Here is a 26863-nt window from a genome sequence, read left to right as displayed (position 1 = left end):
GGGCTTTAAAGGTCAGCACCAACACTTTGAATTGTGCTCGGAAACATACTGGGAGCCAATGCAGATCTCTCAGGACCGGTGTTATGTGGTTCCGACGGCCACTCCCAGGCACCAGTCTAGCTGCCGCATTCTGGATTAATTGCAGTTTCCGGGTCACCTTCAAAGGTAGCCCCACGTAGAGCGCATTGCAGTAGTAATGCATTTTTGTCTATGGTATGACATAATATTATAGTGGTACCTCGGGTTACATACGCTTCAAGTTACATACGCTTCAGGTTACACACTCCACTAAGCCAGAAATAGTGCTTCAGGTTAAGAACTTTGCTTCAGGATAAGAACAGAAATCTGGCTCCAGTGGCGCGGCGGCAGCAGGACGCGCCATTAGCTAAAGTGGTGCTTCAGGTTAAGAACAGTTTCAGGTTAAGTACGGACCTCCGGAATGAATTAAGTACTTAACCCGAGGTACCACTGTATTAGATGGTTTCATTTGTTACCTATAGAGTAATGTTATATGTGCCAGCAGTAAGAAAGCTACCGGTAAAGAATGGCTGGCTGATAATATTAGGAAGATATCAGGACAGACAGAGTTTCATACCTTCTCCTTTTGGCTCCATTTATCCAGCACATCGCTTGCGAAATTGAAATGTTCGGGCACATTCTTGTAGAGAGCTTCATAGTCGGAGAAATCCAAATCTGGAGATCCACTGCAAGGTTGACTTTTAATTCTATAGGGCAATTTGGAGGCACTCAGAGATTTTAAAAGTCTGGAGAGATGCTTCATTGCAGCTGCCGTGAATGATCTTGCCTTGATGGAAAACCAAAGGGATAAAAAAAGAACATTCCAAATTCTGCTCAAGAACAGAAAACGAACACTGATGTCTTAGTATATGAAAAAGAAAGATGGATGCAACGATGCAACTGGAACGATGCAATGGAAATGCAACTTCACTCCAAATCCAGGATCTTTCTTCAGGGCAGAAGAGCTCAGAGTATTAGTTCCTTCAGTCTCATGCTGAAAATAGGAGGCTAACTGTGTGTAAAGTACAACCTGCAATGGACCCCGTCGATAAAGTGTGCAAGTGGTAGACTGGAATGCACCAAAGTTAGCTGTTCACGAGCATCAACTACACTTTACGTTTGTGGGCGGCAGAGGGTAGATAATGTCAACTGCTTACTGAATATTGGTGATTTGTTATATAGTGTTGCATCAAGCAATTGTTACACCATACTTCCCAGTGCATTTTCCTACTCTGTTTCCTTGCAGCAAAGAGTCCAGTGGGCAGGGTCCGGTCTCTTGAGCAAGATAACCTAATCAGGTTTAAATGCGCAACCTAAATTGGCTCTGATCCATTAAAAAATGGTTGTGTCTAAAGTTGTTCTTTTTTAAAAAAATACCTGAAAGGAAATATTAGTCATAGCTCATTTCAGTCAGACTGCTTTTGTGACTATCTTTAGTTGGGCACTGGGACCCATATATTTATGTCAGATTAGATTGTTTCATTGCTAGATGCATACCTATAGCTCTGAAATTCAGAAACCCCATTTTCTGCCATCTGAGTTTGCTAAAGGAAACTTCTTAAGTTTTTTTCAGACTGGAACAAGAAATAGTATAAAATATATATACCTGTACTTACTTACCACATCCTATACTCTGGGAAGAAGTGCAAAAGGAAATTCACCAGAGTTTAAGAGAGTCAGATTTAGCTGAAAATGTTTAAGCTTTAAGAACATAAACATTAACTTTTACTCCATTCAGCGACATTGGGCAACCTTTTTCTACCATTGTTCTGCAATCTGGTGTTAATGTTCTACTAGATTGTCACTTATATCCCAAAGCGCTCCCTTAGTCCATTAATTTATGTTAAAACATTTGTGTTAAAATAAATTAATGGATGAGAGAGACTGGTCAGCAAGAGGATAGGTTAGGCTTTATTTTGCTTTAACAAAATATCTGTCTAAGATGAATGCTGACCTCACACCCAGTTGCTGGAGGGGGTGCAATGGAATGGTTACCTTTGTCCACATTTGGACCTGCCTTGGGTGTCTTGGGTGAAGTTTTCCAACAAATCTCCGCTATTGTTCATCAGATCCTTCCTCTTGACCCTGGTTTGGTTTGCGCTCTATCTTCCTGAATAACATGAATGATTTAACCCCCAAAGACTTGATTTTATTTCTTCCTTTGACTACTAAGATGGAAATAGCTCACCACTGGAAACGTAATTCTATGTTCTCTCTAGAGGGAGAGTGAAGTCTAGAATTTGGTATTACAATAAAAGCTTGACCCAGTGAAAGAGGCTTCTCAGAGGACTGACAGAATCTGAAAATATGCGGTTCTTGACTTACCTCATACAACCTGAATGTACTAAATATCCTCTGAGATACCGCTTGCCTTTCTTGTCTAACCATTCACCTCAGTCCTAAACATTTTGTACCTCTTCTTGTTGTGTAGGCCCATTATTTTGTTTAGTTTCAGTCACTTAAATTATTCTGTATACCACATGCATATACATGCCTGTATTGTGTATACATGTGTGTATAACCCACTCTGAGTGTGATGATTTTATTTTATTTTACAGTGGTACCTTGGTTTAAGAACAGTCCTGTTTACGAGCGATTCGGTTTACAAACTCCACAAAACTGGAAATTGTGTCCCGGTTTGAGAACTTTACCTTGGTCTAAGAATGGAATTCGAACAGTGGAAGGGCACAGGCGGCGGGAGGCCACATTAGGGAAAGCGCGCCACAGTTTAAGAACGGTTTTGGTTTAAGCACGGACTTCTGGAACGGATTAAGTTTGTAAACTGAGGTACCACTGTATTATTTATTGTTGATTTATTTGTTCCTTTTTTATTGTTCCTTGTTACACTGAAGGAAATAATTTAAAAAACCCAATGTTTTCAAAAAAAGAGAGAGAGGAAGTAGTGGAGATTCCATCTGGCCTGCATTCAGATCTCCATCGCAGGATGCTGTAATTGTACTTTCACCAGTGGAAACATCAAAATGGGCTTTCCACTACCGAATACCAATCTATCCATGGTGAATTGGTGAGAATGGTGGACTGAACACAATTCAAGGGAAAACATCCGGAGTGTTCTGCAGAAGTGTTGCAACCACTCCAGACCCTAGAATATCCATTATTGTTAAAATACAACCTTCCAGCTTAAGACCAGGCTTAAGGCTATCTTATCTTGGCTCAAGCTTGCCAGCTGAATAAGCTTGCATTTGCTCACAAAACCCACCTCTCTCACCCACTCTTTAAAGCAGTTTTGTCTGTTTCTGTTTGTCTAAATTGCATGTTAAAAATAAATAAATAGAAGAGAGGTAGCTGTGTTAGTCTGTGGTATCAGGGTCAGGGGAACAAAAGGGTCTGTGGCACATTAAAGACTGTGTTTATTAAAAAAAGAAAATAAGACATAAGCCTTCATAAACCAGCATCTATTTCCTCAGATATGTGGGTGAAGTATCCAACTGGGTTGACTCAACTACCTGGTCATCCAGTTGCAGAACTTAAAGTCTTTGAGCTTTGAGCTTAACTTCAAAACAATCTTATGATGACACATGATTCCAGTTAGACCAAAAAGTGTTGTGGCAAGGGGTGGGGGGAAATGGTATAAAAAGATAATTCTTGGATGCCAAGGTCTAGGCTTTGGGCAACTACTCTTTGGTTAGAGAACTCCAGCAGACATTTAAAATCACATAATATGCAGCAAAGCAAAGTGTGGAAATATAGACTGTTAGACCTTTAAAATACGCCCTTCTACATTTCATCCAAAGTTCCTCTCTTCCCCTAGCATAGAAAACGATCACACATTTAGCAAGTTAAAATTAGTTTACTTACAAACTCTTTAAAGGTCAGGTTCATGTGCTTTTCCATACACCAGTCAGAAAACACAGACAGTAAAATTTGGCTTAGTTACAGTGGTGAAAATTCCTGAATTATTGGTAAAGGAACTCAAGGGTGGGGCTGATGAGTTTGGAGTCCAGTACATAGCTGTTAACTTTCCCCTTTTCTTGCGAGGAATCCTATTCGGAATAAGGGAATTTCCCTTTAAAAAAGGGAAACATTGACAGCTATGGTCCAGTAGCATCTGAAAGGCCCAAGGTTCATCACCTGTGATTTATGCTTCTGGTCCTTGCAATGCAGGTTTGAATATATTGTGTAAGTTGTAACAATTCATGAGATTGCTCTTTTATTTTTCTGCAACGGCAGTGTAAGCTACTAAGCCATTTTATTCATTAGACACTATTTTATGTAAACCAACTTTCCATATTTATTCCTATTGGCATTATATAGTCCTTGCTACTTCCCTAAGATATGTCAAGACAATACTGATATATACATACTGACAGGAGAGGAGAAATTCTTCAGCTCATAATGATAAAATAATAACGATATAATATAATCATGACGTTATTTCTATACTGCATTTTCTGCAAACTTGTATCCAAAGCAGTTTACAAAAGAGTAACACCCCAAAAGCAGCAACACAATAACCACAATACATAATTAAAATCATAATACCATTTACAGCACTAACATTTCAATAATTAACCATTAATTTATAATACAGCAAAGAAACTTAAGTGACCATGAAGGACACCAACAGGCCAATTAATATCCCATAGGCTGTAAATTCCTATTTCAGAGCCACGAGAGACACTAGAATTTTGTACAATGATGGCAACCCAAGAGCCACCAAGGCAAATGGAGCATCATCATCTATCCATCTGTGATATTGTTGTGACAACCGGTCCTTTTTTGATAGCTTCAGAGTCTCCTTAGGCTTTCCCCCACTCTTTCAGCCTCAGCTCCTTCCTCTGGATTTTCCCAGAAATTGTCTTGGGTAGGTCTTGAACAAACTCTATCTGTTTTGAAGGATTAAAAAAAGAGAGATAAACTGAGCACATCAACTTTTTTTGGAGTTGCATTTAGTCAACTTTTGTGGAACAGAGGAATCTTAACCCAAGTCTTAACAAAACACAGGATGACCAGCTGTCCCCGCCTCTCCTGGAAAGATTCCTGGGCCTTGAATCTGGGGTATGGCAGCCGAGGCTTAGCAATGGAAGTTTTTGACCCTCCTTTCAGCTCCACGCAGCAAAAAAGCTACAACAGCTGAATTTCTGCATGTGAATGGTTGAGGAATTCAGGCGTTGCAAATTCCTTTGTGAAATGACCCGAGTTGCATGTCTTGGACAAATGTACTGACTTCACACTTCCCCTAATGCTGCAGTGGTCTCTGGCAGTTGAAATATATCAAACTTGGAGTTTAAAAGTTTGTTTAAAGTAGGTTTAAAGTTTTTAATTTTGGATTTTAAATGGTTGTAACCCAGCTTGAGACCTACTGGTAAAGGGTGGATTATAACAGTAATATATATTCAGAGAGATAATACACATTTAAATAGGAGCCATTGGAGAGGGATTGTAGCTTAGTGGCAGAACACGTCTTTTTTTTCCCATGCAAAAGGTCTCAGGTTCAATCCCCAGCAACCAGAGGACAGGTGAATATGTCAATTTTGATTTATCTCATTTCCTCATTTTTCCAGTCTTAAATTCAACTCTTCACATTTCAATATCAGTTTGCGAATTAACATTTCTAAACGTGCACATGAAAATTCACGACCATTTGTGTGCAAATTTCTTCAGATATAAACATTTTTATTTATTTTTTGCAAATCAGCTCCCCTTAATATAATGCATTTTTGCACTTCTGTGCAAATTTACTCCAGTATATGCATTTTCAATGCACAACTCCATTGGACAACTGCATCGTAAAATTCAAATTTCAAAGGACAGCACAAATTTCAAAGGACAGCACAAATCAGGTAATTTTGCTTTGAAATGTGACTCTTGTCTGAAACCAGAGTCTGGAAGCATTGCTAGGCTACAATCATTCCTAATCCATTCTTAAGAACATTGTCTCTCCCTTCACCCAAGATCCAGTGACTGACGCCGAGTAATTCTGAACACTGTACTTGCCTTTCGGGGGTACTTGTAAGGAGCTGTCACTTTCTTGGCATGTGTTTGCAGTTCAAGAATTAATTGTTCTTTGTCATGTGACTGATAAACTGGCGACAGGACGACGAAAGCTTTCACAACCTACAATTAAGGCGAATGGAGGCAAGGTTAATGGATAGCCGTGCTTGTGTGTGTGAAAGGGGAGGAAATGAGGGGAAGGGCTGTAGCTCAGTGGTTAGAGCTTTGCCTGCAGAAGATCCCAGCTTCTCCAGGTCGGGCTGTGAGAGAACCCAGCCTGCAAACTTGGAGAGCCACTGCCAGTCTGTGAGGACAATACTAGGCTAGATGAACCAATGGCCTGGCTCAGAATAAGGAAACTTTCTATGATGCTATCAACTGTGCTCGCCTCCATCTCTGACAAAAACCTAGCTCTTGCAGAGATGGGGAATGTAGGTCTGGACTATCCCACCTGAGGCAGCTGGTGGGGGCTCAGACATCACTGAATGCTCTCTTGCACACACACATCCGCCCCCTGCTGTACATAGAAAACGAAACAGGGAGGAAGCAAGATGAGACTCATTCCTCCTAGGATGTCCTGGGATAGCCCTCTATTGTGAAGGTGCCCTTTTTTCAGGTGTGGGGTACCATTGGCCCTGCAGTATTTGAAGGGCTGACCAGTCCAAAGATGAACAACCCTCAGAAGGAAGCGCAGAGACCTAGAAGCTGCCCATCCACACTTAGCTCCTGGACCACAGACTGAGCAGGAACACAGAAGCCTTAACTTCCAATTTCCATGCTTATACTACAGGTGGAGCTGCATGTCCCCTACAAACCACATTGCCTATAACAAAAATGTCTCAAACTGATTGTAACTGACCTATATGAAGGACTCAACGATTTGAAAATAGAGACACTGGATGTATTTTTGTTACTTAGTGAAAATCTTTCAATACAAACATATTGAAGAAGAAGAAGAAAAGGAGGAGGAGGAGGAGGATTACCGTACCTCTCCTCGGACGGGATCTGGGCTGCTGACGACGGCTGCTTCTGCCACCGCCGGGTGCTCCATCAAGGCATTTTCTACTTCCGATGGCCCAATGCGATACCTCAGATTTGAAGGAGAAGTTAGATCTTGGCAAGCTATCATCCTGAAGCAGAGCTTCGTGTGTGCTAACATGGTTAACATAGGTCTGTTAATTTCAATGGGTCTACTCTGAATAGGGCTAAGATTGGATCTCACCCTGTTCAGGTGTGGGGAGGACTTTGACCCTCGAGATATTGCTCAACTATAACTCCCATCACCCCAGGGGCAAGGATTCATCTGCACGGTCCCATGAGTGTAAGCCAGCACAAAGGTTTCTGGTAGTGGAATAGGGCTTCCCCCCTCTCTCCACTCCCTAGACCCCCAAGTGTGCTGGGGGGGACCGGGACCTGTCAGGTGAAACCCCAGAACAGTGCATGGAGACAAGAGGGGAGATTGCTTTGTGAGACAAACAGAAACACTTCTGGTTATAGAAGCATCTCCTTAGCGTTACTTTGAATTGAAAGTGCATAGGGTATCATTCAGCTAAATTTTACTTAGAGCACACATATGGACATGAATGGGCCTAACTTAGTCATGTTTCTTAATTTCGGTGGGCTTACGCTGAGTAAAACTTAGTTGAATACCACCCACAGCTTCCCCCAAAGAACCCCGGCAACTGTAGTTTAATTTTCACAGAGCTAGAGTTCCCAGCACCCTTAACAAGCTGAAGTTCCCAGGATTCTTTGGGGAAATAAATGAGCTTTAAATGTATGGAATGGATGTTACTTTACCAGGGAAGGGGCTGGCTTGATTTCTAGTCTTTTAATGGTGTTGCAACTTTTGCATTGCAGATACTTGTGGCACGACTAAAAAAAACAGCTGTGCCAAGTGTTTTACAAAATAAGCGTACCCAGAGGACAAGATAACGTCATCAGCTCTTGCCACAAACTGGATGTATCCCTCTTCGTCCATGAACCCTCTGTCACCGGTGATGTAGAAGTTCCCACGCTCTGTTGCAGCTGTTTTCTCAGGGTCATCCTAAGAACAATGCAGCAGAGATCAACAAAGCTACAAAGGCACATTCATCTCTTGGTTCTTGCAACATCAGTTGGTATCCTGCATCTGGGAAGGGCCCAACACAGATCTAGCAACACAGGCTGAACGTTCTAAGATCTCAAATAGAGTGCTTTCCTGGATAAAAATTGGCTTTTGCATTTGGTTAACACAGAGACGCTTGCGCTTTCACATTTGGTTAGCTGCAAAGAACTAGCATGGAATACAACTCATGGCACTTCTGGTCCTGGAGATTGCATATAGCCATGATGGCTAATATCTTTCTCTATCAAACTACATGGATTCTGCTGTCATTAGCAGGGGCCCTTCCCTGAGTGCCTTCTCCAAGGAAGGTGCAGACAATGGCAACACAAGAATGGGCTTTTTCAGTGGTGGCCCCTTGTTTCTGGAATGCTCTCCCCAGGGAAACATGCCTGGCACCATCATTACCAGCTTTTAGACATCAGGCTAAGACATTTCTGCTTACCCAGGCATTCTGTTGTTAAATGGGATGATCCACTGCTATGGTTCCTGACCTGTTTTTTCAGTAAGGTGGGGTAAACCCCCCCCCCCCACAATTTTTGATGTATGAACTCTCCTAGCAATTTTTGCTCCATCATATTTTCCCTTACTTATTTGGTTTAAACCAGATGTAGGGAACCTTTGGCCCTGAACTACAATCCCCATCATCCCCAGCTTGCTTGCTGTGCTTTCTGGGGTTGATGGGAGTTGTAGTTCTGCAACATCTGGAGGGACAAAAGTTCTCCGCAAATGATTTAAACTGATTGCCAGCTTGCTTTGCATTTTACGGGTTTGTAAGTCCCCCACCCAGCCTTATTAACATCTGCTGAAAAAGGACCCAATATTCTAGGGGTGGTCCTCTAAATGTTGCTCTACTACAACAGTCCTTGCAATCATGGTCAATGGAGAGGGATGATGGGAGGTCCAGTCAGGAACATCTGGAAGGTCCCCCACCTCTGTTATATTCCTTGGAGGCTCCCCCATCATTTGAGAGGGTTCCTTTCTTACCACATAGCAGGTGAAGAGACCCAGGGGCCTTTTGGGCTTGATTTTAACAGCAATGTCTCCTTCTTCCCCTGAAGGTAGGCGATTGCAATGTTCATCTATTATCTAGAAAGATGGAACCCCAAGCGTCAGTTATGTGAGCTTTTCTGTTTTGTCTCATTAGTTGAGCAATAGGGGCACATCACAGTGTTTACTCAAGCAACATGGGTTATTATGGCTGACTCTTTTTTTTTTTTATAATATTTTTATTTTTCCATATAAACACAATACAACAAACATAAACATACAAAAACAAAAACAAAACAAAAAACATGTATCATTTCATATCCTAATTTCATATCCTATCTTCCCCGACTTCCTCATGCCTCCCCTTTCTGTATTCCAAATTCTTATCGATTGTTCAGCAAATCTTCCCTTATTTTAATTTAAATTTAGACTATTCTTCCTTATTCTCCTTGTCTTAACCATTGCTAATAGTAACCATTTACTTTCCAGTCCAACATCATTCTAACTTTCATTAACTTTGTAATATTTCTTTAAATAGTCCTTGAATTTTTTCCATTCTTCTTGCGCTGCTTCTCTTCCCTGGTTTCGGATTCTGCTCGTCATTTCTGCCAAGCCCATATAGTCTATCACCTTCATCTGCCATTCTTCCAGTGTGGGTAGTTCTTGCGTCTTCCAGTACTTCGCAATGAGTATTCTAGCTGCTGTTGTAGCATACATAAAGAAAGTTATATCCGTCTTTAACACCCCTTGGCCGACAATACCCAAGAGAAAGGCCTCTGGTTTCTTGGGGAAAGTATATTTAAATACCTTTTTAAGTTCATTATAGATCATTTCCCAGAATGCCTTAATCTTCGGGCAAGTCCACCAAAGATGAAAAAATGTACCTTCAGTTTCTTTACATTTCCAACATTTATTGTCAGGCAAATGGTAAATCTTTGCAAGCTTGACTGGGGTTATGTACCACCTATATATCATTTTCATAATGTTTTCTCTTAAGGCATTACATGCCGTAAATTTCATCCCGGTGGTCCACAACTTTTCCCAATCAGCAAACAAAATATTATGACCAATGTCCTGAGCCCATTTAATCATGACTGATTTAACCGTTTCATCTTGTGTATTCCATTTCAGCAGCAAATTGTACATTTTGGACAAATTCTTAGTACTGGGTTCTAACAGTTCTGTCTCCAATTTTGATTTTTCCACCTGGAAGCCAATTTTACTGTCCAGTTTAAACGCTTCATTTATTTGATGATAGTGCAACCAGTCTCTCACCTTCCCTTTTAATTTCTCAAAACTCTGCAATCTCAATTTGTCCCCTTCCTTTTCCAAAATTTCCCAGTATCTTGGCCACTTGGACTCCATATTTAACTTTTTAACTGCCTTAGCTTCCATTGGCGACAGCCACCTTGGAGTTTTATTTTCCAGCAAGTCTTTATATCTGACCCAGACATTTAATAGTGCTTTTCTGACAATATGATTTTTGAAACTTTTATGTGCTTTAACCTTGTCATACCACAAATATGCATGCCACCCAAAAATGTTATTAAAACCTTCCAAATCCAAAATGTCTGTGTTTTCAAGAAGTAGCCATTCTTTCAGCCAGCAGAAAGCTGCCGCTTCATAGTAAAGTTTAAAGTCTGGCAGGGCAAACCCCCCTCTTTCCTTTGAATCCGTTAATATCTTAAATTTAATTCTGGGCTTTTTGCCCTGCCAGACAAATTTAGATATGTCTTTTTGCCACCTCTTGAAACAATCCATTTTATCAATTATTTGCAATGCTTGGAACAAAAACAACATTCTTGGCAATACATTCATCTTTATAGCTGCAATACGGCCTAACAAGGAAAGCTTTAAGTTGGACCAAATCTCCAAATCTTTTTTCACTTCTCTCCAAGTTTTTTCATAATTATCTTTAAACAAATTCACATTTTTAGCTGTCATATTTATACCCAAATATTTCACTTTTTTAACCACAGTTAACCCTGTCTCGTTCTGAAACCTTTCCTTTTCTATCTGTGTCAAATTTTTCTCCAAAACCTTTGTCTTAGACTTATTCAATTTAAATCCTGCCATTTGACCAAACTCTTGAATTATTTCCAAAACTCTTTTCGTGCTAGCTTCTGGCTCTTGTAATGTAAGTACTAAGTCATCTGCAAATGCTCTCAGTTTATATTGTTTAGCTCCGACCTGAATCCCTTTAACCAACTGGTCCCTCCTAATCATATTAAGCAAAACCTCCAGGACCGATATAAAAAGTAGTGGGGAGATAGGGCACCCCTGACGTGTCCCTTTTTCAATCTTGAACTCTTCTGTAACCACATTATTTACAATTAGTTTGGCTTTCTGTTCAGAGTATATTGCACCTATACCATTCTCAAACCCTTGGCCTACCCCCATCCCCCGGAGGTTCTTCAACATAAAACTCCAAGAAATGTTGTCAAAGGCTTTCTCGGCATCCACAAATATCAAAACAGCTTTAGTGTTTATGTTCACTTCCAGCTTTTCCAAAATGTCAATTATATTCCTTACATTGTTCGACAAATGCCTTTTTGGGAGAAAGCCCGCTTGGTCCCCGTGAATCTCCTCCATCAAAACTCTTTTCAGTCTCTTTGCTAAAATATCAGCAAAGATTTTGTAATCCACATTCAATAACGAGATGGGTCGGTAGTTTTTAAGTTGGGTCTTTTCAGTCTCTGTCTTTGGTATAAGTGTAATGTAGGCCTCTCTCCACGTATCGGGTGCCCTTTTCCCCTCCATAATCTCATTGCAGACTTCCTTCAGAGGTTGTATCAACCCTTCCTTCAAAACTTTGTAATATTTGGAAGTCAGTCCATCCGGTCCGGGGGATTTGCCCAGCGTCATGCCTTGAATGGCATCTTCTATTTCTTGTGCTGATATCTCCTGGTTCAATATTGTCTTACTTTCTTGCGAAACCTTTTTCAGCCCATTTTCCTCGAGGAACTGTTGTATGTCCATTTCTTTCTGCGGCCCTTGTGTGTAAAGTTGTCTAAAGTAGTTCTGAAAACAATTCCTAATTTCCGCTGGGTTGCTTATGTTTTTTCCTTCCACTTCTATATTTGTTACCGTGTTGAGTTTTTGTCTCTTCTTTATTTGCCAAGCCAGTAACTTGCCACATTTATCAGCAGATTCAAAGGTCTTTTGTCTCATTTGTTTAATTTTCCACTCTAATTCTTGATTCATCAGTTCCATATATTGTGTTTGATGAAATTTGATTTCTCTTAAAATCTCTTGGGATTTTGGCTTCGATCTTAATTGTTTTTCCCCTTCTTTTATCTTTTCCAAAATTCTCTCCTTTTTCTCATTTTGCTTTCTCTTCTTTAAAGTATTTTGCTGAATCAAAAACCCTCTCATCACAGCTTTGCTTGCGTCCCATACTATTCTTTTTTCTACTTCAGACCTTAAGTTGATTTCAAAATAGTCTTTCAAGGTTTTTTGGGCCTTCTTGCAGATCTCCTCATCTCTGAATAAGGTGTCATTCATTCTCCATCTGAAGGAACCAGTTGTTGTTTGCCGCATCACCATCTTTACAGCATTATGGTCGGAGAAAGTTTTTGGGCAGATTTCTACTTTTTTTATGTTCGGAGCCATACTGCTAGTCACCCAGATTTGGTCAATCCTTGTCCATGTCATTTTGGCTTCAGAAAAGAAGGTTCCCTCTCTTTCTAATGGGTGTTTTGTTCTCCAAATATCAATCAAGTCCATATTGTCAGTCATTTCAAAAAAAGTCTTTGGTAGTCTTCCATCTTTTGTTATTACCTGTCTTTGTGCCTTGTCCATATTTGTTGAAACTACTCCATTCATATCTCCCATCAAAATTAAGTTGTAATCCATATGGTCCATCAAGATTTCATGCAACTTCTTAAAAAATTCAGCTTTCCCTTCGTTTGGTGCATAGATTCCCACTATCAAATACTTCTCTCCTTGAGATTGAATTTCAATTGCCAAATATCTTCCTTGATCATCTTTAAAGATTTGTTTCGGTTGCAATTTTTCTTTTGCATAGATCACCACTCCTCTCTTTTTTACTCTGTCTGAAGATATAAATTCCTGTCCCAGTCTTTTATTTATTAGTAATTTTCTGTGTGCTCTTGTCACGTGGGTCTCTTGTAGGCAAATCAAGTCCAATTGGTCTTTCTTTAAGGCATGAAATATACTTTTTCTCTTCCTGGGAATGTTTAAGCCGTTACAATTCCAGGTTAGAAGTTGCAGAGCCATGATGGGATTATTTACTCCTTCCTCCTACAGCTCCCTGTTTTTGTTCCTCGTCCGTCGGTGGTGCCGTGTTCGTGTCCAGTGATGGATGCCCCTGTCCTGGAAATGTCTCTTTCTGTAGGTCTTCTTCGTGCTCTCCCAAGAACTTGTCTTTATCACTTACAGTCTTTATTCTTCTCTTCTTTCCCTTATATTTAAAAGACAAGCCTTGGGGAAATTCCCACCTGAATGGTATGTAGTTCTTCTTCAGCAGTGTCACCAGGTCCTTATAATGTCCTCTTGCGTCCAAGATACTCTTAGGGATGTCTTTAAAAATCTCAATAAAAAAGTCTTCAATTCGAAGGGCTGTTTGGTAGTGCAGGTTCAGTATTTTATCTCGCTCCTCCTTTGATCTTAAAGTAATAAGACAATCTCTGGGTCGATTCTTCTTCTGTCTTGTTCCCAATCTAAATGCACTTTCTATCTTAAAGTCCTCTTTCTTCAACTCCTGCTTCCAAAAATCAGAAAATTCTTTTGTCAAATAATCCACCAAGTTGTCTCCTTCCTTTTCCGGCACAAGTCTGATCCTTAGGTTCCTCTCCTTGCGTTGCATATCCTGCATAGAGAGTGCCAGTTCATATTCGTCCAATTTCTTGTAAACTGGTGGAAATTTTTCCTCCGCAGCAGTTGCAATTTCCTTAGCTTCCTCAGCTATCTTTCGTGTTATAGATGAATCTTCCAATAATTTCCCAATTGCTTCTGCATTTGAGTTCACTTTATTCCCTAGGTCAGTTATACTTTTAGTATTTAGGTCAATTTTCCCAGAGATTTCTTCAATTTTTTTATTTGTTTCAGCAACTTGTACTTTAGTTTCAGCAACTTGCAATTTAGTCTCCGCACCTTGCTTTTTTAGTTCCTCCAAAGAGTCATTTATCTTCTCCAATACCTTAGCAAATGATTCTTCTGTAGACATTGCTTTCACTTTTGGCTTTGCAGCCACTATAGTTCCAGAGGCTCCTGTTACAGAAGCCCTTCTTTGCATGAAAGGGTCAATTTTGTATTGTCTGCCAGATCTCAAGGTTGTTTCTTGTAAATCCCCTTTCTCTTTACCATCTGCCATAACAAAGTCTTTTAGTCAAGGTCATTCCCAGACTTTGGAGCTCACAAACAAAAGTTCTCAAATTTTAAACTCCACTTGTTGCTGAAACAATTTGTAGGTCCTCTAGAGGGCGTAGAGTCAGTTCTATGCTTCTCAAAATAATCCCACACTCTTCAAAAAAAAAAAAGGAATAAAAGTTTCCTAGTCCCTTTCAATTTTTCTTTTCTCTTTCAAGGGGATCCCAATCAATAGTGTCCTATAAGTAACTTTGTAATACCACAGAAACAGTGTTTCAAATTGGAAGTAACCAAAGTCAATTTAAGATACTTTTTAGCTTCTTATAGCAACAGTCCTTAGCCGGTTCCTTTTCTCCGGCAGTCCGATCCCAGGTTAAAGAGCAGCGGTACTTAATCCAATTCTTTTAAATTGGCAGGGAAACACTTTTAAAATCTTCTTCCCCCCCCTCCTGCCTTCGGGGGGGGGGAGTTCTTTGCTTTGGTGGTGGATTTCTTAATTCCCACAAGTTTCCTCTCAAGCAGTTACAGCTAGAGTGCCTTTCGCTTTGATCTTGCTATAGAACGGAAAGCAGACTTCCTTTTTAGTGCTTATCCGTCTCGGTGCCCAATTTCTTTATTTTAGAGTCCAATTTATACTTTAGCAGTCAATCCTACTCACGGATAGTTGTTCTTTTAATCCAATTTCACGGGAAGAAGTCAGCGCTCTCCGCTAATGGCGACGCGGCTTCGCTTCGCAGGCTGGGTGAAGACGACTCTCAGCACCGCTCCAAGACCCCTCCGCTGCTCCGGAGCCTTTAAAAAGGCTATTTCGCAGCGTCGGGGGGGCGCAAAGGTGCCCGCCGAGTCTCCAGTTCACAGGCAACGCGCCTGTGATTTTTAAGGGTCCCCGCTTCGCCGTAGCTGACAGGACCCGAACCCGCGAAGCAGATCTCTCCCGGAGCTCCGGTTGAGATCCGCCATTAAGCGCCGGCGCTAACCGGAAGTCCCTATTATGGCTGACTCTTATGGCTTCCCTGCATTATAAATATTCCTACCTGGACATCAAAGGGAGGAGCTGGCGTTCCAGCAAAGCCAGGCTTGACTTTCATATCTCTCCTAGTCGAACACAACATAGTCTGTGTATAGAAATGGTAAATGTTCAATTAGGTTTCTCTCTCTCACTATTTGAAACTATGGTTTTTAACAGATTAGAGAATTTTCAGTTGACTTTATCTATCTTCCGTTTACAGATTTGGGGAAGGGCCATAGCTGAGTGAGGCAGTGGCGTAGCGTGGGTTGTCAGCACCCGGGGCAAGGCAAGTAATTTGTGTCCCCTAACCCATGGATTTGCCCTAACCCCAGATGTTGCGCCCGGTGCGGCCGGCCCCCCCTGCACCGCACACGCTACACCACTGGAGTGAGGGACTGTACAAGCTAGAGTCTGCAGGAGAAGTTGCAGCATGGAACAGCAACAACAATTTTATTATTTATACCCCGCCCATCTGGCTGGGTTTCCCCAGCCACTCTGGGCTGCTCCCAGTACATATTAAAACATAATAAAATGTCAAACATTAAAAAAAAACTTCCTGATACAGTGGTACCTCAGGTTACATGTGCTTCAGGTTACACACTCCGCTAACCCAGAAATAGTGCTTCAGGTTGAGAACAGAAATCGTGCTCTGGCGGTGCGGCGGCAGCAGGAGGCCCCATTAGCTAAAGTGGTGCTTCAGGTTAAGAACAGTTTCAGGTTAAGAACAGAACTCCGGAACGAATTAAGTACTTAACCCGAGATACCACTGTACAGGGCTGCCTTCAGAGGTCTTCTAAAAGTTGTGTTTTAGATGTTTCCTTGACATCTGATGTCTCCTTGACATCTGATGGGAGGGCATTATACAGGCTCGGTGCCACTACCAAGAAGCCCCTCTGCTTGGCTCCCTGTAACTTTATCACTTACAGAGAGAGGACTGTCAGAAGGCCCTCGGAGGTGGATCTCAGTGACGGGGCTGAACAATGGGGGTGGAGATGTTCCTTCAGGTATACTTTTTCTATACAGGGTTCCAACCAGCCAGCCATGCCCTTTTCCAGGGCACTCCATTCCATTCTCTCCAATATGGATTCTCTCAGGTGGGGCGTTTTGGGGAAAGCATGCATTTGGATTTGATAAGCTTCTGCTGGCACAATGGGCCAGCTGCGCTTGGCTGTTAACCAGAAGGTTGGCGGTTCGAGCCCACACGGGGACGGCTGTAGGCAAGTTTCCTGCATCGCAGTGGGGGGACTAAATGACCATTGGGCTCCCTTCCAACTCTACAATTCTGTGATTCTATGATTCTATAGATACATGATAAATAAGGTATACTATTCATTGTATCAAATTGTAGATTTCAACGGAAATCTCATAAAGTTCACTGAAAAAAGCAGAAGACCCAGTGGATCAGCTCATTCTCTAGTCATTCTCTACTCAGTTCATGCATAAGGTCCATACATGTAAAAGTATATATTCTACCTGTCTGTTCAAAGAGTTCAATATCCACATGAAGGGTTGTTACAGTTCCACAGAATCCTTTCAGAGTCTAAGACAAGGATTTCTGGAATATTAGCCTTGTTTCGCCATACTAGGCTTCATCAGTAGAACAGGCTCATATGTAATATTACAGGATAGTGGATCTTATAGCATAGTAGTGGTTGTGAAACAAGGCTAATATTCCAGAAATTCTTGCATGAACTGACTAGAGAATGAACTGATCCACTGGGTCTTCTGCTTTTTCTGTTGAACTTCCGTTGAAATCTACAATTTGATACAATGAATAGTATACCTTATTTATTCAAAAGTACAGCCGGTTATAGGGACACGGGTGGTGCTGTGGGTTAAACCACAGAGCCTAGGACTTGCTGATCAGAAGGTTGACGGTTTGAATCCCCATGACGGGGTGAGCTCCCGTTGCTCGGTCCCTGCTCCTGCCAACCTAGCAGTTCGAAAGCACGTCAAAGTGCAAGTAGATAAATAGGTACCGCTCCGGCGGGAAGGTAAACGGCGTTTCCGTGTGCTGCTCTGGTTTGCCAGAAGCAGCTTAGTCATGCTGGCCACATGACCCAGAAGCTGTACGCCAGCTCCCTTGGCCAATAAAGCGAGATGAGCCAGAGTTGGCCACGACTGGACCTAATGGTCAGGGGTCCCTTTACCTTTAGCTTTACAGCCGGTTACATCTTGTGTGTTTATTGAGTATGTTTCACGTAACCATAGGTTTATTGTTGTTGTCTATAGATACATGGCCAAAGGCCAACATACTGTTTCTGTCTGCCCATAGCCTTCACGGATTCCCACTCCTGTCTGTGCTTTCCACTGCTCCATCACTTCAGGGCTGTTGCCTTCCCCACCGCTCAGACACCGTCTCAGGCTCTTGAACTTGTATCTGCATGAGGGTATGAAGAAGCTTGGAGTCAACAGTGATTATTGCCTCTGTAGCAAGGCGTACAATAGCATCCCAGTTAGCACACCTAGTGCTGGTGTAATGTTGGACTTGAATGCCCATCAGTCCTGGACAGCTTGGCCAACGCTCAGGTTAGGGTGGGATTGAGTTCAGAAATTAAAAAAATAAATGTTATCAAGTGCAAGCAAGAAGTAGAAAATGGAAATATTGTAAATGCAAGAAATAAAGAAATGGAAAATGAAATCACAGAGGGTGTGACTAGGTGAGCCTTGGGGCATCCCTCGACTACAATTCTAAGATTCTATGAAATATTTCCAAAGGAAGCAAGAAATATAAATAATGAGATGAATTTAATAGGAAACAAGCTAAAACAAAAGGAAGAAAAAACAGGCAGGGGGTTGGACTAGATGACACTCAGTGTCCTTTCCAACTCCGCAGTTCTGTGAATCTATGATTCTGTAAACCCAGGCAGAGGGACTCGGAAGTGCACTTTTTAAAAAAGCAGGAAGTTAGTGCTGAGTTTTAAAATGCACAGATGCTACCATGCAGTGTTTGCTGTACCTTCCAACGTTGTGCTGCAGAAGCATACGATAAACAGTTGGGGGGCCACAGAAAGTTGTCACGGGATACTTGGTGAGGGTCTAGAGGGGAAAACACAAACACATTCCTATGGCACCATGTGATTCCAGAAGTCTCACAAGGGTTGATTTCTGATTTTTAACTTTTTGTCGGAAACATTTTCCTGCAAGGCTGAATTGTTGTTTTTACTTCTACCAAGAAATGGAGGAAACAGATTTCCTGCCTCCCTCAAAAAGAGTGAATTGTGGTCTGGAGAGGGAACACTGCTCAGCGGGAAGAGTTTTGAATGCAGAAGATTCCCAGTTAAATTCTTAGCCTCTCTGGGAAACCTCAGACTGGGGCAGAATGCGGCCCTTCAGACCTTTCTATCCGGCCCTTGGAATGCTCCCCAGCTACATCTCCAACTCTTTCCAGGCCACAGCCCTCCCTGGCCCTGCTATGCACCCTTCTTGGATCTTTTGCCTGGCTAGGATGTTCCCTTAATCTCGAAGAAGAAGAAGAAGAAGAAGAAGAAGAAGAAGAAGAAGAGGAGTTTGGATTTGATATCCCGCTTTATCACTAACCGAAGGAGTCTCAAAGTGGCTAACATTCTCCTTTCCCTTCCTCCCCCACAACAAACACTCTGTGAGGTGAGTGGGGCTGAGAGACTTCAAAGAAGTGTGACTGGCCCAAGGTCACCCAGCAGCTGCATGTGGAGGAGCGGAGACACAAACCCGGTCCCCCAGATTACGAGTCTACCGCTCTTAACCACTACACCACACTGGCTCTCGAACTTCCAGAGTGGAGGAAGAGAAGCAAATGAGTGAGTAGAAAATACCTCATTGTACATTCAATTTACATTTATTACTCTGCTAACTTTCCCCTTTGGCCCCACCCACCACTGGCAAGTGGAACTTGGGATACTGCCCAGAAGGTTACGTGGGCCTTGATGCTGACAAATGTTCTCCACCCCTAGGATGAGATAGGAGGTATTGGGGAAAGACCTCTGTTGGAGACCCCAGAAAGCTCTTGCAAGGCAGGCAAGGCTATTATGGAGTACGTATAGGAAACTGCCTTATACTGCATCAGATTGGTCCATCTAGCTTAGCTTTGTCTACGCTGATTGAAAGCAACTCCACAGGGTTCCAGACAGGGAATCTTTCACAGCCCTACCTAGAGATGTCATTGAACCTAGAACCTTCTGAATGCTGTCTAGAGCCAGCGTGGTGTAATGGTGAAGAGCGGTGGACTTGTAATCTGAGGAACTGGGTTTGCTTCCCCGCTCCTCCACATGCAGCTGCTGGGTGACCTTGGGCTAGTCACACTTCTCTGAAGTCTCTCAGCCTCACTCACCTCACAGAGTGTTTGTTGTGAGGGAGGGAGGGAAAGGAGAATGTTAGCCACTTTGAGACTCCTTCAGGTAGTGATAAAGCGGGATATCAAATCCAAATCCAAATCCAAAGCAAATTCTCAACCACTCTTCTGGGTTTGGAGCTCAAGGAGTAAACTCAGGATCTCTGTTGGCAGAGCAACTTCCCCAAACACCTTGGTCTTCTGCCCCAATGCTTCCTGCCTTTTGAATAAGGCAACGTTAGCCTTACATTGAGAACAGTCGTTGGCTCGAACTGGAGCATGCCGTGCTGAAAGATACACGCCCCTTGGATCCACGTAGGGTACAAATTGCTGAAGACAAATTTGATCCAGCCTGTGTCAGAGAAACCCCAGATCACATCGGAAGGATTCAGGTCCATCCAGTACCTGTAATAAGGAGGCAAACACGACGACTGCTCAGTTACATTTATTAGACTTACTTATGTTTGAGGAACAAACTAGACAGGGTGAAAAGATATGGCATCAGATCTTTTGATTTTAAGACTTAAAGGACAGCAGGTGCAAGAATGGGGGAGGTGGAGAGATGGAAATGGTTCAAAGCTGTGGTAATGTGCACTTACTTTAAAAAGTTGTGCTGGGGGCTCTCCATTGGATGACTAAGAACTGGAGTTTTATTGTGCCTTAAGCTTAAAACAAACACTTCATCATGCCTATCAAAGTTCTTGCCACAATTAAATAAAGGTAAAGGTAAAGGGACCCTTGACCATTAGGTCCAGTCGTGACCGACTCTGGGGTTGCGGCGCTCATCTTGCTTTATTGGCCGAGGGAGCCGGCGAACAGCTTCCGGGTCATGTGGCCAGCATGACTAAGCTGCTTCTGGCGAACCAGAGCAGTGCACGGAAACGCCATTTACCTTCCCGCCGGAGCAGTACCTATTTATCTACTTGCACTTTGGCGTGCTTTCGAACTGCTAGGTTGGCAAGAGCAGGGACTGAGCAATGGGAGCTCACTCTGCCACGGGGATTCGAACTGCCGACCCTCTGATTGGCAAGTCCTAGGCTCTGTGGTTTAACCCACAGCGCCACCCGCGTCCCTACCACAATTAAATAGTCATTCTTTAAACTGCCACAGGATTTTCTGTTGTGTTTGTTGCCCTGAAGATTTAGAAAGAGATAGATACCTTCCAACAACTGTCAGCCCAATCCCCAAACTGCTGCAGGAGTGTTCCACCATTTTGGGATAACCCGTGGTTCCACTGGTAAAGTAGATGGTCATTGGATCTTGACTCCTTGTTTTGACAGGCTGATGATCACCGTCTGCAGCACTTTAAAAAAACAGAAAAGTAGGCAAGTAGTAAGAATGGAGTAGATGCAATCAAAATCAATGGTCTGTGATCTTGTAAATTTAAGGTGTTCTGGGAAATTAGGATTCCAATAGAAAACGAATAAGTACGAACTGCAATAAAATGTTGCAGTGGGAAGACCTCATCCAAGATACTCCATTCAAATTAACTCAAGTTCCTCACATTTTTGAATCAGCTTGTGATTCATATACAGTCATACCTCGAGCTGAATGCACTTCGGGTTGAACGTGTTCGAGTTGCGCTCCGCGGCAACCCGGAAGTAACGGAGCGTGTTACTTCCGGGTTTCGCTGCTCACACATGCACAGACGCTCAAAATGATGTCACGCACATGTGCGGTAGTGGCGAAACACGCCCCGCGCACGTGCAGACGTGCCGTCGTGTCTTGCGTTCCATTTGGGATGCGGATGGGGCTCCGGAACGGATCCCGTTCACATCCCGAGGTACCACTGTACAAACTTAATTTGTTCCGGAGTTCCATTCTTAACATGAAACCGTTCTTAACATGAGGTGCACTTTCGCTAATGGGGCCTCCCGCTGCCGCCACGCTACCTCCCATCACACCCGGGGCAAAGTTCGCAACCAGGAGCATTTACTTCTGGGTTAGCGGAGCTCATTACCCAAAGCGTTCATAAGGAGGCCGGTACGTAACCCGAGGTTCCACTGTACTTTTTAAAAAAACCAATCCCGTGAAAATTCTGCAACATTTTAGTTGACATTCCTCCCAAAATACATATTTTTGTATACACTTTTGTCCGCTATACAACTGTTCGCAAGTAATTGGCCATCTTCCTGATGTAGGATGTCAGGGGCTCAGGAGCAGGAGCACAGGGGAGAGAGGAAATGGAGAGCGAAGGGGAAGAATCCGAGGGCAGCGTAGGGGAGTATGACAGTGGCCCGAGAGATTCCATGAGCTTCTCCAGCGAATCAGAAGATTCCCAGAAGGGGGCGCCGATGGTCAGGGCAAGGGGGGTCCCAGGGGGGACGCACCAGAAACAAGGAGCCAGCGGGGAACACCAAAGGAGCAGCGGGGGATCAGGACCAGTTTCCCCACCAGAGCGTAGTGGGGGGGAAGAGTCACATGTGTCAGGGCCAGCGTCTCCTCCAGCGGGGAGAGAAAGTGAGTCAGGGCTGACCACGCCTCCAACGGAGGGGAGGTCAGTTGCAGCTAGCCCCCCCAGAGGGGGAAGCAGTGACAGCAGCAGTGAAACGGTCAGGAGGAAAGTTGCTGGCTGGGCGCGCGCGCCAAGTTCAAATATACAGGCGCGGGGGACAGCAGGAGACCCGGATGGGGAACCAGCTCCTAAAGCCCGCCGGAGGGAGGGGGAAGGCTCAGGGGATTCAGCGTCAGAAGAGTCTAGAAAGGGCGAGACCCCAACAGACAGGCGGAACCAGAGGCGGAAAGAACAGAGGAAGAGGTGGAGTAAGGCTAGAGTCTTAAATTGGTGTCAAGGGGGAGGAGACTCAGACGGAGCTTCAGCGGTCTAAAGTTTGAGACGTAGAGCTGCACGCTGCGGCTCTGGAAGTGAAACTGAACTTCAATAAAGACTTTTGTACTTAACAACAAAGCAGCGTTGGTCCTTTGTGAGCTGGGACCTCGGGCGGCTCTGACATAGGTGATGAATACTGCAGACACCAGGTTTTTCTATCTCACTCTTTGACTTATCCCTGACTTGCTTTACAAGGCAGCAGAGATTCTCACTTCAGCAGGTCATGGAAGTTCAGCCATCCTTCTCTGCTGGTGCCTTTGGAGACCAACACCCGAGTTTTCAGGAACTGGCAATCAGATTTAAGAGAGTCGATCAATGGAGCCAAGGCGTCGTTTGTAACTATACATTTGGCCCGAGACTTTTGGAGCCGGTACAAGATGTCTTGAGCAGTCAATAGGGTCGTGGCTGGGATGAAGGTGACACCTAGGAGCAAAACAAAGTGTGATTAAAAAGAGAGGAGAGGAAGACACAGCAAAAATGGATCTTTCTGTCGGCTCCTAGCACAGAGAGGACCTGGCTGACCTGCTCTGATGCAGCCCACAGTGATCAGCCACCACTCAGGCACCCTGGGGAGGATGATGACGATTCGGTCTCCCTTCTGCAGATTGCAAGCCTTGGAGAGGACGTTGGCTGCTTTCCTGGTTAAGAATGCCAGCTCCTCAAAGCTCCACCGCACCTCCTCGCCTTTCCCACTTACCCACCAAAGAGCAGGATTGGAAGGTCTCTTTCTATCCTATCAGGCACAAAGGATGAAAAAAAATGGAAGCTATTTTACTTAGCTATCTCTCTAACAAGATTTTTATACCAAATAATCAGCGAAAGGTTTCTCAGCGGTTTACAGAGAACCCTATAAAATATTCCAAAGAAGACACCAATAAAATCAAACTATCCCTTACATCCTGTTTCATATTTTATCTATGGTTTGATTAATTTTATGCCTACTGTTTTTGAGCAAGTAGGCATAAAATTAATCAAACTATAGATGTAGCATCCCCATAAACAGCTGAAGCTAGACTATCTACAGACAAAATTTGCAACATATCTGATACTCTGTAAATTCAAGTCCTCAGGACAACAGAAATGAATTAAGCAGACTTCAAGTAACAATCTTAATGCCATTTATACAAAGGAAAAGGAAACATACAAAAACATTCAGAATTTTGAACATCACTTGGCATGTTAAATAAGGGAAAATGAAAAAAACCAGAGGATGTAAGGGTTAGACAAGAACTTTCACACTAAAATACTGATGAATTCTATGCAGACATATTTAGGCAGGAGGCAGAATGGGTTTGTAAGCTGAGGGGGAAATGTTGAGAACTGAATTTAAGACAGGAAAAATGAGAAACTGAGAAAAGCCAAACAGGACAACTTTTCTCAACTCTAGCTAGCAGTGAAAAAGTGTTCATGCTACTCTTTTTTATTGACTCAAAACAGTTTTGACTACCAAAGGGACTTCACTTCTTAATGTAAATGAAATGGGGAAATTTGCAACTTTAGGTTTTGATGATTTGCTGAAAAGTAATGCTAATTTATGTTTTGTTGACATATAGTTTGTTTTGAGATATATATTCAATGACCGTTTGCTATAAACAATAAAGATCAGCACGACTGACTGATAATACTAGGAAATCATGACAGATACAGTCCCTTACCTTTTCCTTTTGGCTCCATTGATCCAGGACATCATGTGCAAAATTAAAATGCTCTGGCACATTTTTGTAGAGGGCTTCAGTGTCTGAGAAATCCAGAAATGGAGATCCACTGCAAGGTTGACTCATGATTCTACAAGGCAATTTGAAAGCACTAAAAGACTTTAAAACTGGAATTGTGGAGAGAAGCTTCCTTGCCCCTGCCATGAAAACAATTCTTGCCTTTATGGAAAACCAAAAAAAAAAAGAGAAAAAAAAGGAAAAAAAAAGAATTAAACATGATAATTCAAGATTCTGCTCAAGAACAAAAACGAAACACCAATGACAGAAAAATATGTATGCATTGAATAAATTCCAGTGACAAAAGTGCAAAGTGGAACTCCAATGGAAATGCAACTTCACTCCATAGCCAGAATGTGTCTTAGGGGTGAGAATTCAGAGTTGCTCTATATCAGGCTTCCTCAACCTCGGCCCTCCAGATGTTTTGAGACTACAATTCCCAGCATCCCTGACCACTGGTCCTGCTAGCTAGGGATCGTGGGAGTTGTAGGCCAAAAACATCTGGAGGGCCAAGGTTGACGAAACCTGCTCTATATAGCTCTTTCAGTGTTGAAAATGGGAGCTGATAATGTTCCAGTTGCCAATTTGCTGCTGGGCCGGGTTCCAGCCTCAAAGAATCCTGGAATGTGAGAATTGTAGAGTTGGAAGTGACCCTAATCTAGACAGAGCCCCTGCAGTGAAAGAATCACAGTTAAAGGACCCCTGACAGATGGCCATCCAATCTCTGGTTTTTAAAAAATTAAATGAAGGAGATCCCACCACCTTTTGAAGCATCTCACTCCAGGGTTGAACAGCTCTTACCATTGTAAAGTTCTTCCTGATGTTTAGTCGGAACTTCTTTTCTTGTAATTTGGGTCCGTTGGTTCAGGGCCTACGCTCCGGAGCAGCAGGAAACCAGCTTGCTCCATTTTCTTTGTGACAGCCCCTCAGATATTTGAAGGTGGCCATCCTTTCACCTCTTTCAATTTGAACTTAGCCTGATCTTTTATTCCCCTTCCTTCCCCCCCTTCCCTTTTCATGAAGATTACCCGCTCTGGTGTTAAGTTGTGGGTGAACATATCAGACGATACAGCGATTCTTCAAACAGCTCTTGTTTATTCACAGGCCAGAGCAGAACTGGGCTGAAGGGCTCAGCCAACCTGCTTATATAGAGCTCAACTACAAGGCAACAGTAACAACTTTCTGTAACTATCCAATCAGTGAACGTCACTTTCAATTCCTTATTTGCATATGTGGACCTGAGTGAAAACTATCTACAGTATCCCCCTGCTGGCCCAGGCTGAGAACCTCAGTACATAACATCTGGGATCTCACAGCTAATTCTCCCCTGGTCTCACTGGCCCAAATAGAACTAATTTAGCCAGCTAGCCCTGGTGATCATCTAATGTTTATTGGATGGATTTCCCCCCTAAATTGATTTTTGAATTCTGAATTTATTGTTATTCACGTTTTATACTGTATTTTATGCTGTTTTTGGTTACATCAATTAAGTGTTTTAAATTTGTTGTTTGCCACCCTGAGCCTGGTTTTCTGAACCGGGAATAAATAAAAATTTATTATTAATATTATAATTTAAGTCTTCTCTTTTCCAGGTCAACATACCCGACTTTCTCAACAGTTCTGCATTTATATGTATATTTGGGCGCACTTTTCTCTAAAGGACACATTTAGTACACATTTGGTCCCTTTAAAAAAGAATGCTTTCTGTAGGCATTTCTCTCGGTTCTGCCACTTTTGTAGCACATTGGGCGAGAAAGTCAGAGGGCCTTCTCGGTGGTTGCTCCCAGATTGTGGAACTCTCTTCCATGAGACTAGGCTGGCCCCCTCTGGACTTTCCTTTTGCTGCCAGCCAAAGATTTCTTTGTTCCAACTGGCCTTTGACCATGAACTGATGGGGTCTTCTGAGGTGGGTGATGTTCTTTTGAGTGTGTGCAAGAATTTGAATGGTTTTCAGTGCTTTTTAAAACAAAGTTTACCTATTTAATTGGTTTTAATATTTATAATTGGAAGCTTCATCTGTTTTAATTGATGCTGTAAGCAGAGACATCACCTTGCCAACAAAGGTCCGTATAGTTAAAGCTATGGTCTTCCCAGGAGTGATGTATGGAAGTGAGAGCTGGACCATCAAGAAGGCTGATCGCCGAAGAATTGATGCTTTTGAATTATGGTGCTGGAGGAGTCCCATGGACTGCAAGAAGATCAAACCTTTCCATTCTGAAGGAAATCAGCCCTGAGTGCTCACTGGAAGGACAGATCCTGAAGCTGAGGCTCCAATACTTTGGCCACCTCATGAGAAGAGAAGACTCCCTGGAAAAGACCCTGATGTTGGGAAAGATAGAGGGGACAAGGAGAAGGGGACGACAGAGGATGAAATGGTTGGATAGTGTTCTTGAAGCTACCAGCATGAGTTTGACCAAACTGCGGGAGGCAGTGGAAGACAGGAGTGCCTGGCGTGCTCTGGTCCATGGGGTCACGAAGAGTCGGACAAAACTAAGCAACTAAACAACAAGCTGCCTTAGGTTCTGCACCAGGAGAAAAGTTGCATATATATTTAATAAATAAATATGAGGAGGAATTCCACATGCCCCACTGAAAAGTCCTAATTTAA

The 26863-nt window shown here is 42.8% G+C and overlaps 2 protein-coding genes across 3 annotated transcripts in view; both read right to left on the bottom strand.

The window, feature by feature from the left end:
• The window catches only part of LOC310748725 (uncharacterized protein), a 35604-nt gene extending 33857 nt beyond the window's left edge, over nucleotides 1–1747 (bottom strand). The window contains exons 1-2 of the mRNA XM_083584568.1: nucleotides 1639–1747; nucleotides 596–805 (exon numbers count right to left, since the gene is read on the bottom strand). Of these exons, the coding sequence (XP_083440694.1) occupies nucleotides 596–781 (186 nt within the window). The 5' untranslated portion in view covers nucleotides 782–805; nucleotides 1639–1747. The remainder of the gene's footprint in view (nucleotides 1–595; nucleotides 806–1638) is intronic.
• Nucleotides 1748–3809: 2062 nt separating this feature from the next.
• Nucleotides 3810–26863, bottom strand: part of LOC310748916 (acyl-coenzyme A synthetase ACSM3, mitochondrial-like) — a 25481-nt gene continuing 2427 nt past the window's right edge. Inside the window, exons 2-14 of one of the 2 annotated variants that reach the window (XM_083585118.1) lie at nucleotides 24199–24417; nucleotides 23066–23276; nucleotides 22756–22966; nucleotides 20873–21016; nucleotides 19962–20118; nucleotides 18364–18443; nucleotides 17661–17784; nucleotides 15430–15510; nucleotides 9062–9163; nucleotides 7890–8017; nucleotides 6962–7061; nucleotides 5973–6096; nucleotides 3810–4861 (exon numbers count right to left, since the gene is read on the bottom strand). In XM_083585118.1, the coding sequence (XP_083441244.1) occupies nucleotides 4779–4861; nucleotides 5973–6096; nucleotides 6962–7061; nucleotides 7890–8017; nucleotides 9062–9163; nucleotides 15430–15510; nucleotides 17661–17784; nucleotides 18364–18443; nucleotides 19962–20118; nucleotides 20873–21016; nucleotides 22756–22966; nucleotides 23066–23276; nucleotides 24199–24402 (1749 nt within the window). In that variant the 5' untranslated portion in view covers nucleotides 24403–24417 and the 3' untranslated portion in view covers nucleotides 3810–4778. The remainder of the gene's footprint in view (nucleotides 4862–5972; nucleotides 6097–6961; nucleotides 7062–7889; nucleotides 8018–9061; nucleotides 9164–15429; nucleotides 15511–17660; nucleotides 17785–18363; nucleotides 18444–19961; nucleotides 20119–20872; nucleotides 21017–22755; nucleotides 22967–23065; nucleotides 23277–24198; nucleotides 24418–26863) is intronic. The other variant, XM_083585119.1, reaches the window with a different exon arrangement.

This window comes from Podarcis filfolensis (genome assembly GCF_964270895.1).
Source record: "Podarcis filfolensis genome assembly, chromosome: 14".
NCBI lineage: Eukaryota > Metazoa > Chordata > Lepidosauria > Squamata > Lacertidae > Podarcis > Podarcis filfolensis.
This window is presented reverse-complemented; position numbering and strand designations above follow the sequence as displayed.